The 14,410-nt window shown below is 40.3% G+C and overlaps 1 protein-coding gene across 5 annotated transcripts in view; it reads left to right on the forward strand.

Annotated features, from left to right (window-relative positions):
- The window catches only part of ELMOD1 (ELMO domain containing 1), an 80,554-nt gene that overhangs the window by 46,525 nt on the left and 19,619 nt on the right, over positions 1-14,410 (forward strand). For all 5 annotated transcript variants that reach the window (XM_078339377.1, XM_035264438.3, XM_002754361.6 and 2 more), the window contains 2 exons: positions 1,877-2,006; positions 11,873-12,006. In XM_078339377.1, the coding sequence (XP_078195503.1) occupies positions 1,877-2,006; positions 11,873-12,006 (264 nt within the window). The remainder of the gene's footprint in view (positions 1-1,876; positions 2,007-11,872; positions 12,007-14,410) is intronic.

Below are 14,410 nucleotides of genomic sequence, written 5' to 3' on the forward strand. Positions count from 1 at the left end.
TACACGACTCTAAAGAATTTAGCAGGAATGAGTAAACATGAAGTACTACCTTTAGACATTGAGAGTCTACCTCACTTTAGAGGCTGGAGAAAGGGAAAACAGCATTCTGATCACAGAAAGTAATGATCCTCTGTGTGTTACAGTTGCCAGATTGTTTTCTGTTCTGGTGATATGCTTTAAAGGTACCGTTATTCAAACAGTGTACCTGTAGAGAGAACTGAGAAAGATCAGAAAGCATCTGGAAAGCAGCCAGGTGCGGTGGCTCACGCCTGTAATCCCAGCACTTTGAGAGGCAGAGGCAGGCAGATCACCTGAAGTCAGGCATTCGAGAACAGCCTGGCCACACATGGCAAAACCCTGACTCTACTAAAAATACAAAAAATTAGCTGGGCATGGTGGCACGTGCCTGTAGTCTCAGCTACTCAGGAGGCTGAGGCAGGAGAACTGCCTGAACCCAGGAGGCAGAGGTTGCGGTCAGCCAAGATCGCGCCATTGCACTCCAGCCTGGGTAACAAGAGCGAAACTCCATCTCAAGAAAAAAAAAAAAATTAGCCGATGTGGTGGCAGGCACCTGTAATCCCAGCTACTCGGGAGGCTGAGGCAGGAGAATCACTTGAACCTGGGAGGCCCAGGTTGTAGTGAGCCAAGATTATACCACTGCACTCCAGCCTGGGCAACGGAGTGAGACTTTGTCTCAAAAAATAAAACATAAATAAAATAAAACATCTGAAAATCATGTCCCATGAGAGGGAATTAAAGAAATAAGAGTTATTTTTTCCCTGGGGATTAGAAGAATCACTATCTTAAATAGTCATGGCAGGGGAAAGGTGGAAATAAATTTGCTCAGAGAACAGAATTTGAAAGCAGATTTTGTTTCAGCATAAGAAAAAGTGTTCAGACAACTACAGGGGTCAGAACGTAATGGAACATCTTGGAAAGTTGTGACTTCCCTCTTAGCACTGTCTCCCCTGAGGATACTCTCGAGTGGAGGTGGTGTTGTTATTGTTATGTTTTCACTTCATTTTGTTTTGAATTTTTTTTTTTTGCCTTGAAGCCCCTAAGGGCTTTTTCGGTTGTCCTCACCCTCATTGTCTTCTACACATCTTTCTAAAGTAATTCTGATATTCCCACCTAGGGGGTGCTATATAATCCCTAAGAACCCATTATTGCTTATATTTTCAAGTAACCTGCATAAAGAAATCTCTTGTGGGTTTTTGTTTGGTTTTGGTAAAGATAGGATCTTGCTCTGTTGCCCAGGCTGGTTTTGAACTCCCGGCTTCAAGCAATCTTCCCATCTTGGCCTCAGAAATCCCTTATTTTTTAAGCCATACCATTGCAATTTTGCTTTAGAAAAAGTCAGACTTTGGCCGGGCGTGGTGGCTCACGCCTGTAATCCCAGCAGTTTGGGAGGCCAAGGAGGGTGGATCACGAGGTCAAGAGATCGAGACCATCCTGGTCAACATGGTGAAACCCCGTCTCTACTAAAAATACAAAACTTAGCTGGGCATGGTGGCGCGTGCCTGTAAACCCAGCTACTCAGGAGGCTGAGGCAAGAGAATTGCTTGAACCCAGGAGGCGGAGGTTGCGGTGAGCCGAGATTGCGTCATTGCATTCCATTCTGGGTAACAAGAGCAAAACTCTGTCTCAAAAAAATAAAAAAGAAAATGTCAGACTTTGAGGCAAATTTTAGCTAGGTTCTACAGTTGTCTGTATGGAGATTTAATAAGAATTATGCTTCTATTAAGCAGATCATATTTGAGCAATTTCCTGAATATTAATAGAAAAGTTCTATCATGCATACATCAAGTGAACAAATGCCAAAAGTGAATGCTCTGTTCTTCCTCATGTGTGTCTCTTCTGTTTTTGAACACCCTAGGCTGGGAATCTCTCTTCAGGCTTGCCTTCTGCAGATCGTGGGGTACAGAAACCTTATTGCAGATGTGGAAAAACTGCGTAGAGAGCCGTATGATTCTGATAATCCCCAACATGAAGAAATGCTTTTGAAGGTTAGTGCTTGAACAAATTTCAATTCTTCACTTCAGTCAGCTGACATCTGCCAGGCACCTGCATGTGCTAGGCACTGATTTGGACATTAGGGGTACAAAGTTGGATCAGATACAGGCACCTAACTGGTTGGTAAGGTCAGGTTTTCTTGCTGGCACAGGCGTTGGAAGTACATTTTTCATCAGAAAATTCCTGTGAGAAGTTAAGTTCAAAGTCAATTTTCTTTTGTAATTCAAGAAGGCATCAGAGGTGATTTCTGTGGGCTCTGACATTTGGCTGAAGTTTAGATCATTTAACATGTGTTGAAAGCCAACAGGAGAAATAGCATTTGTCAAAGAGTGACTTGGGATTTCCATTTATGACTTTTAATACACATCAGAGAAGATAAAGTTGGTTTCTGCTTCAGCAATGACCCTCTTGGGAAATTACCCAAGATCTTAATTCTGATTATTTATTCATGTAACTTAGAGAGTTAGAAGAGGTAAAGGTTTATATCTGGCACACTAGAACTGCTGGAGAAACAATGTGGAGTTTTGAATACTCCTGGCTGTCAAAACAAAACCTTAAAAATCTTACAGGATCTAATGGTATATTAAGAAACATCAGTAAAATTTTCCCTCAAAACACTGAGTTTGGGGCTAAAGAAATTAACACCCCAAAATAATTAAGACAAACCTTTAGAACTATATACTTATCAGAAATGTTTTATAAATTCATTTCTGAAAATAGATGCTGTTTTAGGATTAGCGTGCTTTAGAGTACTTCCTTACCTTTTCCTAGAATTCAAAAAGGCAGTAACAAAATTGTAAGAAAACATTTGTTTAGCTTCCTTTATTTTATTGAAAAATGTCAACAGAAGATGTAATTTTAAAAATGTATCCTGTTGTGGTTGTGTGTGAAGGAGTGTATGTTTTTGTGTATGTAGGTACTTAAGCAGATGACTCATTTGTCTGTTAATTAGTGCTGGATCTGATGTGAATCATTAAAAATTAAAGATGCCTCATTCTTGGAAATAGTTTCTTTCTTTCTTTTCTCCCTGCTTAAGTTTAACTAACCTAGTGGCCGAGTTTTATCTCTTCGTATTGCCTTTTTTATTCCTGACCTACCTGATGGAGGTAGTTCAGCGCAATGACCCAAACATAGGAAATAAAAGGTGAGAGAGAAAAGAGGTGTTGGAATTAACAGATAGCCACAAGAGCCTGCACAATTCATCGGAAGAGCTGAGACTTGCCGGGAAGCAGTGACATCCAGATGCCTGCTAGGCATGTCTGTAGCTGATCCGTCACATATGTGCTGGCACACAGTAGGTTTTCAGCAAATATGAACGAATGCATGAATTATCATAGTTCATCAGCTACATCTCAAGAACTTGCATATGACTTTTCTCTGTGGTTATGATTAGATTATGTGTTAGCATTTTAACTGTCAGCTATATGGAAGTAGGCAAGGAAATGATGGCTGTCTTTGTTTTAGAGATGAAAAAACTATCAGCATTTTAGCTTAGGTTGCTACTCACATATCTGGTAAATTATAAAGTCAGGGCTCTTCACTCTGCATTAGGCACTTTGGGGAAAGGCATCATTTCTGCCATCAAGTGGCTTTCAATCCAATTGGGGCATATTCTGTATCTTTAAAAATCACCAGATCTGGCCGGGTGTGGTGGCTTACGCCTGTAATCCCAGCACTTTGGGAGGCCAAGATAGGTGGATCACTTGAGGTCAGGAGTTGGAGACTAGTCTGACCAACATGGTGAAACCCTGTCTCTACTAAAAATTAAAAAATCAGGTGGCTTTAGTGGCAGATGCCTGTAATCCCAGGTACTTGAGAGGCCGAGGCAGGAGAATTGCTTGAACCCTGGAAACGGAGGTTGCAATGAGTCCAGATCACACCCCTGCACTCCAACCTGGACGACAAAGCAAGACTCTGTCTCAAAAAAAAAAAAAAAAAAAAAATCACTAAATCTTATCCATACAGCACCCTAAGGTATCTTTGAAAAGTTTTCCATGCCCAGTGCCCTATTTTAGCTATCCAACTTGGGCCATGATGGCCTTTTAATTATTCCATCAACCATTAGATTTTTTCCCTCCCATCACCTAAAATACCGTTGGAGGGATTTTTTTTTTTTTTCAAAACACAGATATATTCATTGTCATTCCCTAGACTAGAAACTTCAGGCTATGTCCTATAGTAGAAAGCCCACGCACCTTAGCATGGCATTTTGAAGGCTTTCCAATGTATTTCTTGAAGCTACAGCTCCTGTATCCCCATCATCACATGTAGTACATTTCTGCCATCTTCTGCCATTCACCGTGAACCCAGAATGAGCCGCAACACACCATATGCTCCGGAATTTATTCATGCTGTCCCCCCGTTACCCATTATTCCCACTGCAGAAGCCAGCTCGTTTTTTTAAATCCTTACTCACTGAATTTTGAAATCCTCACTAGCTCCCCAAGGAAACTTAGGCGTGGGATCTTTGCTCTTTTCTTCAGTTTGTTCAGATTTCAAGTACGATAATAAAATCAGAAAGGATAAAACATTAGTTGAGGGTTTAGTCTGTGCCATTGTGACAGTCGGTGTTTTCTGGCATTATTTTAATTATCTCAGTAGCCTTGTGGTGATACACCACTACTGTCTTCATCTTTCAGACAAGGAAACCGAAGCTGGGCAGGGAAGTGACTAGGCGAGCTCGCAGAGGGTGGGAGCTGAGAGCTCTGAGCTGCCACACTACACTGGGTCTTGAGCAACAAACCACACGTTTGCGTTTGTCTGTCCAGGGCTAATCTGTGGTTTGCATTTCACTGCCCGAGCTTAAACTTGTTTATCTTTAAAATGGGTAATAATACCCTTGCTACGTACTTCTGTTTAGAGCAAAGGTCAGCAAACCAAATTTGGCAAACCACTCATTTAGCAAGTAATATGTGCGGCACAGACACATGCACTTCAATGGCATTTATGGCTGCCGTGGCCACTCTCCTAGTTTAAAGGCAAAGTTAAGTAGTTACAACAGAGACCGTACAGCTCATAAAGCCTAAAATTTGTCAACTGGTCTTTTACAAAGTTTGTGGCCAGGCACAGTGGCACACACCTGTAATCCCAGCACTCTGGGAAGCTGAGGCAGGAGGATTACTTGAGCCCAGGAGTTCAAGACCAGCCTGAACAACATAGCAAGACCCCATCTCTACAAAAACTTTGCAGTCAGTATCTGGGCGTGGTAAAGCAGGCCTGTAGTACTAGTCACTCAGGAGGCTGAGGCAGGAGGATCACTTGAGCCCAGGAGATCAAGGCTGCAGTGAGCTATGGTTACACCACTACACAGCCTGGGCAACAGAGTGTGACCCTATCTCTAAATAATAAGAATAGTAATTAAGTTAAATGTAAAAACATGTTTGCTGACGCCTGGTTTGTAAACTCAGGTCATATGTAGTATTGCCACGTGTTTAAATGCTTGGCTTTTTAAGCCTCAGAGAGCATTATCAGTGTTACTAGAGTTCTAAAGAATTTTAAAAATCTGGATTTTATGATCATTTGAACATAGCCTGGGATGAAATTGAATAATATCACTGTCCATATGAATCACTTATATAGACATTTCTATGAAAAATATTCCAACCAAGTTAATAATGAAGACAAAATTCTAGATGGATTCATGCACTAAATGAAAAACAGGAAGTCCAGCATGAAAGACCTTCTCCTGATGGTAAGAGACAATCCCACGGTGACCTTGGTGAGAAGCTGCTTCTCCTTCAATGCTCTGGCTCGAGGGTAGATGAATCGCCTTCCCTTTCTGTCCTGCAGAGGGTTCGAGATCAAGCAGACGTGTTCAGATAAACTTGTGTAAAGATTCAGTTCAAAGTGAAGAGAGTTCAGCAGAGCGAGCAGGCTATGATGGGTAACATCTGACTCAGAGTGCAGTCTCCACACCTGTTTCTTGTCTTCTGCCATGGGAATCACTTTTCCTAGTCCTGGTCTCCTGCGCTTGGCAGTTGGCTTTGTAACAACTACTCCCAGTAGCGCCGTCTTAGATGAGTGGATTCCTCGGAGTCCCCACCATAAGCCCACCCCCGTTTCTCAGATCTGAAGTTGGCTTCCTAGTGCATGACCTCATCCTTCAAGAGCACCCCATCCCCTACTCTCATTTTTTCATGGAAGAGCTTACCTATCAGAAGAGAATCAAAATACTTCAAAGTTTATTTTATTTTATATGTATTTATTTTGAGATAGGGTCTGTTGTCACACAGGCTGGAGTTCAGTGGTGAGATCTTAGCTCACTACAACCTCTACCTCCCAAGTTCAAGCAATTGTTGCGCCTCGGCCTCCCAAGAAGCTGGGATCACATGCATGAGACACCGTGCCTGTAATAAAAATCCTCAAGGACTTTTTAAAATAGGAAATATACATATAATTGCACTTCATATAAGTATTTTAGCATAATGGGCTTTTATCTTCCAAAATAAGTTTAACAATTTTATTTGCTACATATATTGATTAACCTACTGGTTTAGTCTCTCAATATTTAGCAAGTTTATTTTAAAAGTTACTATTCCCGTTGGTTTACAGTGCCATTAATATAAATGCATAACTTTGAAGTCAACATTCCTTTCGCTGTGGAGATAAGAATTCTTAAGGAGTACAATAATGACTGTGGCTGATGGGCGCTGTTCAAAAGGACTGGCAGGCTCAGAATGGCACAAACTATTTATACACACTCTCAGTAGACTACTATTCCTACACTTCTGCTGTATATTCTTGTCTCATAGTATGATAAAAATTGGCTGGGCGTGGTGGCTCAAGCCTGTAATCCCAGCACTTTGGGAGGCCGAGGTGGGTGGATCACGAGGTCAAGAGATCGAGACCATCCTGGTCAACATGGTGAAACCCCGTCTCTACTAAAAATACAAAAAATTAGCTGGGCATGGTGGCACGTGCCTGTAATCCCAGCTGCTCGGGAGGCTGAGGCAGGAGAATTGCCTGAACCCAGGAGGCGGAGGTTGCGGTGAGCCGAGATCGCGCCATTGCACTCCAGCCTGGGTAACAAGAGCGAAACTCCGTCTCAAAAAAAAAAAAAATATATATATATATACGTATATATATATATGCTATAAATTATTCTCTAAGTCTGAAAAAAAAACAATTAAGATGAAAACATTTTTGTCTTAGTTTCAAAATAACTTTTTAATGAAAAAGAAGTTCCTCGTGTTAAATCTGTTCAGAAGAAGGGTGTAAATACTTGGTTCACAACCTGTACTTTTTTTCACCCTGAGTGCCTCGTGACAATCAGTTTGGCAATAAAACTTCCTGTGCTTTACTGAACAGCATTCAACAGATTATAAAATTGTTCAGTCTGCATTCGAATCATTATTAGGACACTGAATTATGACGAAGTCCGGTAAATGTATGACCCTTCATCAGCACCCTTAAAACCTGCAAATTATTGCAAATAATCTCATATGTGCATAAAACTCAAACATAAACTTTGTGGAGAAGGCATATAAAATAAATACTACAGTATTTCTTCAGTTCTGTATAATGCCGGCTAGACGGCGGGATGAAAAGAGTGATTACTAACAAGCACTGTGGGAAGCCAAGGGTCACCTAAGACCAGGCTGGCCAACATGGTGAAATCCCATCTCTACTAAAAATACAAAAATTAGCCAGGCGTGGTGGCGCACACCTGTCGTCCCAGCTACTTGAGAGGCTGAGGCACTAGAATCACTTGAGCCTGGGAGGCAGAGGTTACAGTGAGCTGAGATTGTTCTACTGCACTCCAGCCTGGTGGACAGAGAGACTCTGTCTCAAAATAAATTAATTAATTAAATTAAACAAATAAGATAATATACATGTATATGTATACATATACATACACACACACATATATCTGTCATATATATATATATGTCAGGAAGAATCAAACTATTTTAATAACTGTTCTTTAAGTAGTTACCACAATTGAGTAAAACCAGGATACGGCAGAGCCTGTGCCAATACATTTTTCCTGTAGTGTAATGCAATTGCTCATATGAGGGATAATCTGCAAGCGATTAATACAAATGTAAGTAGGCTTAAGCACCATAAAAATCACAGTCCAGTGAAAAGCTTCTCAGCTAAAGTAGTTGGAGGAAAGAGTTAACGGAAATGAGAAGGGGTAGCCAGGGCAGGTTTCCAGTAGGAACACCATTCACGTGCCTTATCATCATCATCAGCTTGTATGTAACAGTCCACTGGTACAGGAAGTAAATCTTTCCCAAGTATGCTAGCCTAGCATAGTGATACATACATACTGTATGTAGCGTAGTAAGATTATTTAAGTGTTACTAACGTTTCTTTTCTACTTATATTTAGATTATATTATATTTAGATTACACCTGATACTATATGCATATTAAAAACTCATTTTCCAAAATGAGATAAAAGTGATTCAGGTAAGCTGGACCTGTATACTAAGAATTTAGAATATCTAAACTCAGAGGTAAAATCAAAGGAAAACATTGCTGCATTTTCAGTGAATGGATTGTGTGAAACTTGAAGCACATTCCTTTTTTAATAGATGGGTTTGTCTGATGAGGATTGTAACCCAATGACTGTTTAGCAGCAATTTTACCAAATGTAAATTCTTTTATTAATGGGCATTATAACCAGATAATACTAATTTTATTTAAAAACCATGAGGGCCACACTGGTGAATATACAGCTTATGAATAACTTAAAAAAGCGTTTCCCATGTTAAAAGGCAAACACAGCAGACAACTATACTAAACAAAGGAGCTAGAATATGGATACATGGTTGATGGGTCTAAAATGCCAAGATGTAGGTATATGGAAGTGTGAACATTCAGGCAATTCTGCCTTGAGCCAAATGCACTTGCTGTCAAACTTCAGAGTGAATCCCATCCAGATGCTTGTATTCAAAGGACAGCAACTGAACGGTGGATTTTTCCTTGTGCAGCTCATAAAACTCCAAGAGTGTTCTGCTATAGACTATACTAGACACGCACTTGATGCTGCTGAGTCTTCTGAAAAACAAATATTTCTCCAGCAGGGTTAGTATAAAGGAATAATCTGTAGCAAAACTTGGATCAGCATACTGTAAGGTTTACAGAATATTTTCATATGCTTCTTTTTTTTTTTTTTTTTTTTTTTTTTGAGATGAAGTCTAGTTCTGTCGCCCAGGCTGGAGTGCAGTGACATGATCTCAGCTCACTGAAACCTCTGCCTCCCTGGTTCAAGTGATTCCCCTGCCTCAGCCTCCTGAGTACCTGAGATTACAGGTGCCAGCCACAATGCCTGGCTAATTTTGGGGTTTTTAGTAGAGATGGGGTTTCACCATGTTGGCCAGGCTGGTCTCGAACTCCTGAACTGAAGTGATTCACTTTCCTCAGCTTCCCAAAGTGCTGGGATTACAGGTGTGATCCACTGCTCCTGGCCAGTTTCTGTTTTGATTAATGCAGAGCACTGGCACATTCTTATATGGATTATCTAAAAAGAAATTTTGTATACTCATGCTTGATGTTTTGTCTTCAAGCACAAGAGATTTACCTCCCTTCTTTTTACCTTTTTTTTTTTCGCCCTTTAGACAAAATGAATTCACGTGTTGTGGCACTAAGATAAAACATTGCATAATGTGAATAATAAGTATAATATTAGTTTAGTGTGTAAAATAACAGGAAAATGAATAACAGCTTTTATTAGTTAGTACTTTCTGTCATTGAATATTATGTTTTACACTGTGTCAGGTATGTGACAATTTGATTTAGCAAGGTATTTTGTGTATTACTGCTTTATTTAAGCTTTAAAATCATGTAATGTAGAATAAGCAATTTAGAAATTGAATTATTTCTGAAATAGTAGTAAGGAAATTTTACATTTGTGTTTATACCCTGTCTGTAATGAAGATATAAGTCTAAAAAGTAAACTTGCCTACATGCCCATCCCTATTAGAAAGAACTAAGAGGGCCAGGTGCAGTGGCTCACAGCTGTAATCCCAGCACTTTGGGAGGCCAAGGCAGGCGGATCACCTGCGGTCAGGAGTTCGAGACCAGCCTGGCTAACATGGTGGAACCCCGTTTCTACTAAAAATACAAAAAATTAGCTGGGATGGTGGCGCGTTCCTATAATCCTAGCTACTCGGGAGGCCGAAGCAGGAGAATCACTTAAACCAGGGAGGCAGAGGTTGCAGTGAGCCAAGATCGCACCATTCCACTACAACTTAAGCAATAGGAGCGAAAACTCTGTCCCCCCACCAAAAAAAAAAAAAAATGGAAAGAAAGAAATAAGTGTTTGAGCATTACATATTTATGCAACTTTATACAACTATGGGGTCTCAGGTAATCAAGTAATGATATGTGCTGAATCTATCTTTCTACAGAAAACTTTAAAAAATAGAACCAGCTTATTAAGCAGTAAAGAGTATAATGCTTAGAATTTACATTTGTCCAGTAATATATTAATATGATTTATTTTAATCGAAATTACTTCCAGTAACTCTTAAAGATAATGTATTTCGCCGGGCGCGGTGGCTCAAGCCTGTAATCCCAGCACTTTGGGAGGCCGAGGCGGGTGGATCACGAGGTCAAGAGATCGAGACCATCCCGGTCAACATGGTGAAACCCCGTCTCTACTAAAAATACAAAAAATTAGCTGGGCACGGTGGCGCGTGCCTGTAATCCCAGCTACTCAGGAGGCTGAGGCAGGAGAATTGCCTGAACCCAGGAGGCGGAGGTTGCGGTGAGCCGAGATCGCGCCATTGCACTCCAGCCTGGGTAACAAGAGCGAAACTCCGTCTCAAAAAAAAAAAAAAAAAAAAAAAAGATAATGTATTTCGAGGTTTATTCATGAACATTACTGATATTCCTTTCTTTGGCTACATGATAATGTTTATTCCCACTCCTGTCATGGGTGAGACCTAAGAAATGAGAATCAGCCGGGTGTGGTGGCTCACACCTGTAATGCTAGCACTTTGGGAGGGTGAGGCAGGCGGATCACTTGAGGTCAGGAGTTTGAGAACAGCCTAACCAATGTGGTGAAATCCCGCCTCTACTAAAAGTACAAAAATCAGCCAGGCGTGGTGGTGTATGCTTGTAATCCCAGCTACTCTGGAGACAGAGGCAGGAGAATCACTTGAACCTGGGAGGTGGAAGTTGCAGTGAGCTGAGATCATGCCACTGCACTCCAGCCTGGGTGACAGTGAGACTTCATCTCCCAAAAAAAAAAAGAGAAGAAACTCAAGTCAGTTCACTCTTTTTTTGTTGTTGTTAATAACACTGCTAAAAGTTTTGAAATAATATTAAAACATTTTCTGAGAATCTGAATAATAGGTGACCTTGAAATTTTTCCTCTTTTCTCTTTCCTTTATACTCTTAAATATTTTTGAGAGCACCAAAGAGCTTTTTTGTGGGAGATTATCTAATCTATCCATCTACATATCTATCTACCTACTATCTAATTTCCTATTTAAAATTAAAATGGAAAGATTTAAAATATTAAAATATACAAATACTCATTCCATTGTCGTCAGAGCAATGATATCATAACATCATGCATCCGTTGGAAAATTCCACAGTATACTCACGAGACAATGAGAGCAACAAGGCAGATAACCTCTTATTATAAGATAGTTGTTTTGTGGTTTCATTTTTATCTCTCAGACCCTCTGAAAAGGTCCTGGGAACCTCCAGGGAGGCTTCAGATCATAGTTTGAGAAATGCTGTCATGAATAATTGGAAGATGATCACATCTTTAATTGTAATGTATTTGCATACATCCAGAGTTGCAGAGCTCCTCCTAATAATGTAGTTTACAAAATCTGAATCAATAGGAAAGAGTATTTGTGTGTGTATATCAACAGAGTAATTCTCTTTTTTTCCTACAGTTATGGAAATTCTTGAAGCCCAATACTCCACTGGAATCTCGGATTTCTAAGCAGTGGTGTGAAATTGGTTTCCAAGGCGATGACCCTAAGACAGATTTCCGAGGAATGGGACTTCTGGGACTGTACAACTTGCAGTAAGTAAAATGATGGACACCTGAGGGTTTGAGTGATGTTTTGGTCTCCTCATATTAAATGGCAAAAGTTGAGTAATTAGCTTCAAAAGCTACTTCCCATAACATTCTAAGAAAACATTCAAGTTCCCTGAGAGGTCAGGTTCATAAATTTTAAAAGTATCTGCTACCTCCCTTGTATTTCAGCAAACTTCATGGATTTTTAAAGCAAATCTCAAATATATTTAAAAATTGTTTTATTATTAAAATTTTCAAACATATGTAAAAACAGGGAAGATTGTAAAGAACACCCTTATACTGATCATCCAGATTCAGTAACTGTTGAGGTTTTGAAATATTCGTGACTTTTTTTTGGCAGAAGGGTGTTAATAATAAGTCTACACCACATTTCACCCTTTATATTTCAAAAAGCAGTTCTAAGAAATTTCAGTGTGGGCCGGGCACGGTGGCTCACGCCTGTAATCCCAGCACTTTGGGAGGCCGAGGCGGGTGGATCACGAGGTCAAGAGATCGAGACCATCCTGGTCAACATGGTGAAACCCCGTCTCTACTAAAAATACAAAAAATTAGCTGGGCATGGTGGCGCGTGCCTGTAATCCCAGCTACTCAGGAGGCTGAGGCAGAATTGCCTGAACCCAGGAGGTGGAGGTTGCGGTGAGCCGAGATCGCGCCATTGCACTCCAGCCTGGGTAACAAGAGCGAAACTCCGTCTCAAAAAAAAAAAAAAAGAAAAAGAGAAAGAAATTTCAGTGTTACCTCACATTAACCACAATGCCATGATCACACTGAACAAAATTAACAAAGATTCCTTAGTGTGATCTTTATCCAGTACGTATTCAAATTTCCCGATTCTCTAAAAAATACTGTTTACAGCCGGTTTGTCCTAGTGCACTTCCCTGTGAGATGGACACGTCGCACTTACTTACTGTGCCCTTTGGTCTTTTTAAATCAGATCAGTCTCTCCCGCTCTGTCCGTCCTTTTACCCACTCCTCCATGCCATTACGTTGAAGATCTCAGGTCAGGTGTCCTGTAATGTGTCCCATGGTCTGGATTTGTCTGTTTGCACTTGTATCCATCCCCTGCACTTCCTGAAAATTGGAGGTTTGCAGAAAGGCCTGGAGAGGTTCAGGCTGGTTCACAGAGGGAGGCCTTCAGTCCCTCCATTCTCAGCCCTGTGCTGTGGCAAATCAGAAGGCTCCCAGCCTGATGCCTCCAGTGTAAAGTCCACCATCAGCCTTTCCTCCTCCCATGATCTTTACTGAACCAACTAATTAATTGTATAAAAACTGCTTTTCTATTTGTTATTTTTCTTATATTGTTGGCTGAAATTTTTTTTTTTTTTTTTGAGTCGGAGTTTCACTCTTGTTACCCAGGCTGGAGTGCAATGGCACGATCTCAGCTCACCGCAACCTCCGCCTCCTGGGTTCAGGCAATTCTCCTGCCTCAGCCTCCTGAGTAGCTGGGATTACAGGCACACACCACCATGCCCAGCTAATTTTTGTATTTTTAGTAGAGATGGGGTTTCACCATGTTGACCAGGATGGTCTCGATCTCTTGACCTTGTGATCCACCCGCCTTGGCCTCCCAAAGTGCTGGGATTACAGGCTTGAGCCACCGCGCCCGGCCTGAAAGTTTTAAAGATTTCATTTCCCTTATAGTTATTTGGTTTCTCTGAAATATAGGCAGGACAGATATTCAGTTTTCTATTTGGTTGCCAATTCTCAGAGTCAGGAGTTGGTAGCTTGCTTCTCTTGTTAGTGACCTTTTTTTTTTTTTTTTTTTTTTGCTCTATTTCTCTATTTTTAAAACACCATTTGTTAAGTCCTGTGTTTTTATATGTTTTTTGTAACTCAGCTAATTGTACTTGTTATTTTTTTCATACTTCAATTCGGTATGTATAGTCATTATTATTTTTTGAGCCAGAGGGTCCTTTCAAGTTGGTTCTGTGTCCTTCAACGGTACCATATTAGGGCAGTGATGTATTTTGAAAAGAAGTTAAGCCTTACCCAGTCATTTTGGTCGCATCCCATTTTTCCCCTAGTTCTTTTCCCCTAGATCTTGCCCTTTATTTTAAATTTAAGCAGTTTAATAATAACCCATTCTTGTATGAAATGTTTTAATGTTAATGAAAGGAAAGTTAACATTAATGACAATGTTACAGGTACGCAGATAAAGTCTGAGCTTTTGAATAACTGGGACAATTGGCCTTCCATTGAAAAAAATTAAATTAAATCTCTACCTCACCTCAGTTCTTAAGTTGAAATTCCAAAACAAATCTTTCTTCCTACTTTTAGAAGAAAATCGAGATATCTGAGTAAGGAGAGATCTCCTAAAGACACGAGCAAAAAAAAAAAAAGCATCGACTGGAAAAGAAGAATCATTAAATTTCACACATTAAAAGTGAAA

Source organism: Callithrix jacchus, chromosome 10, assembly GCF_049354715.1.
Source record: "Callithrix jacchus isolate 240 chromosome 10, calJac240_pri, whole genome shotgun sequence".
NCBI classification, from domain to species: Eukaryota; Metazoa; Chordata; class Mammalia; order Primates; family Cebidae; genus Callithrix; species Callithrix jacchus.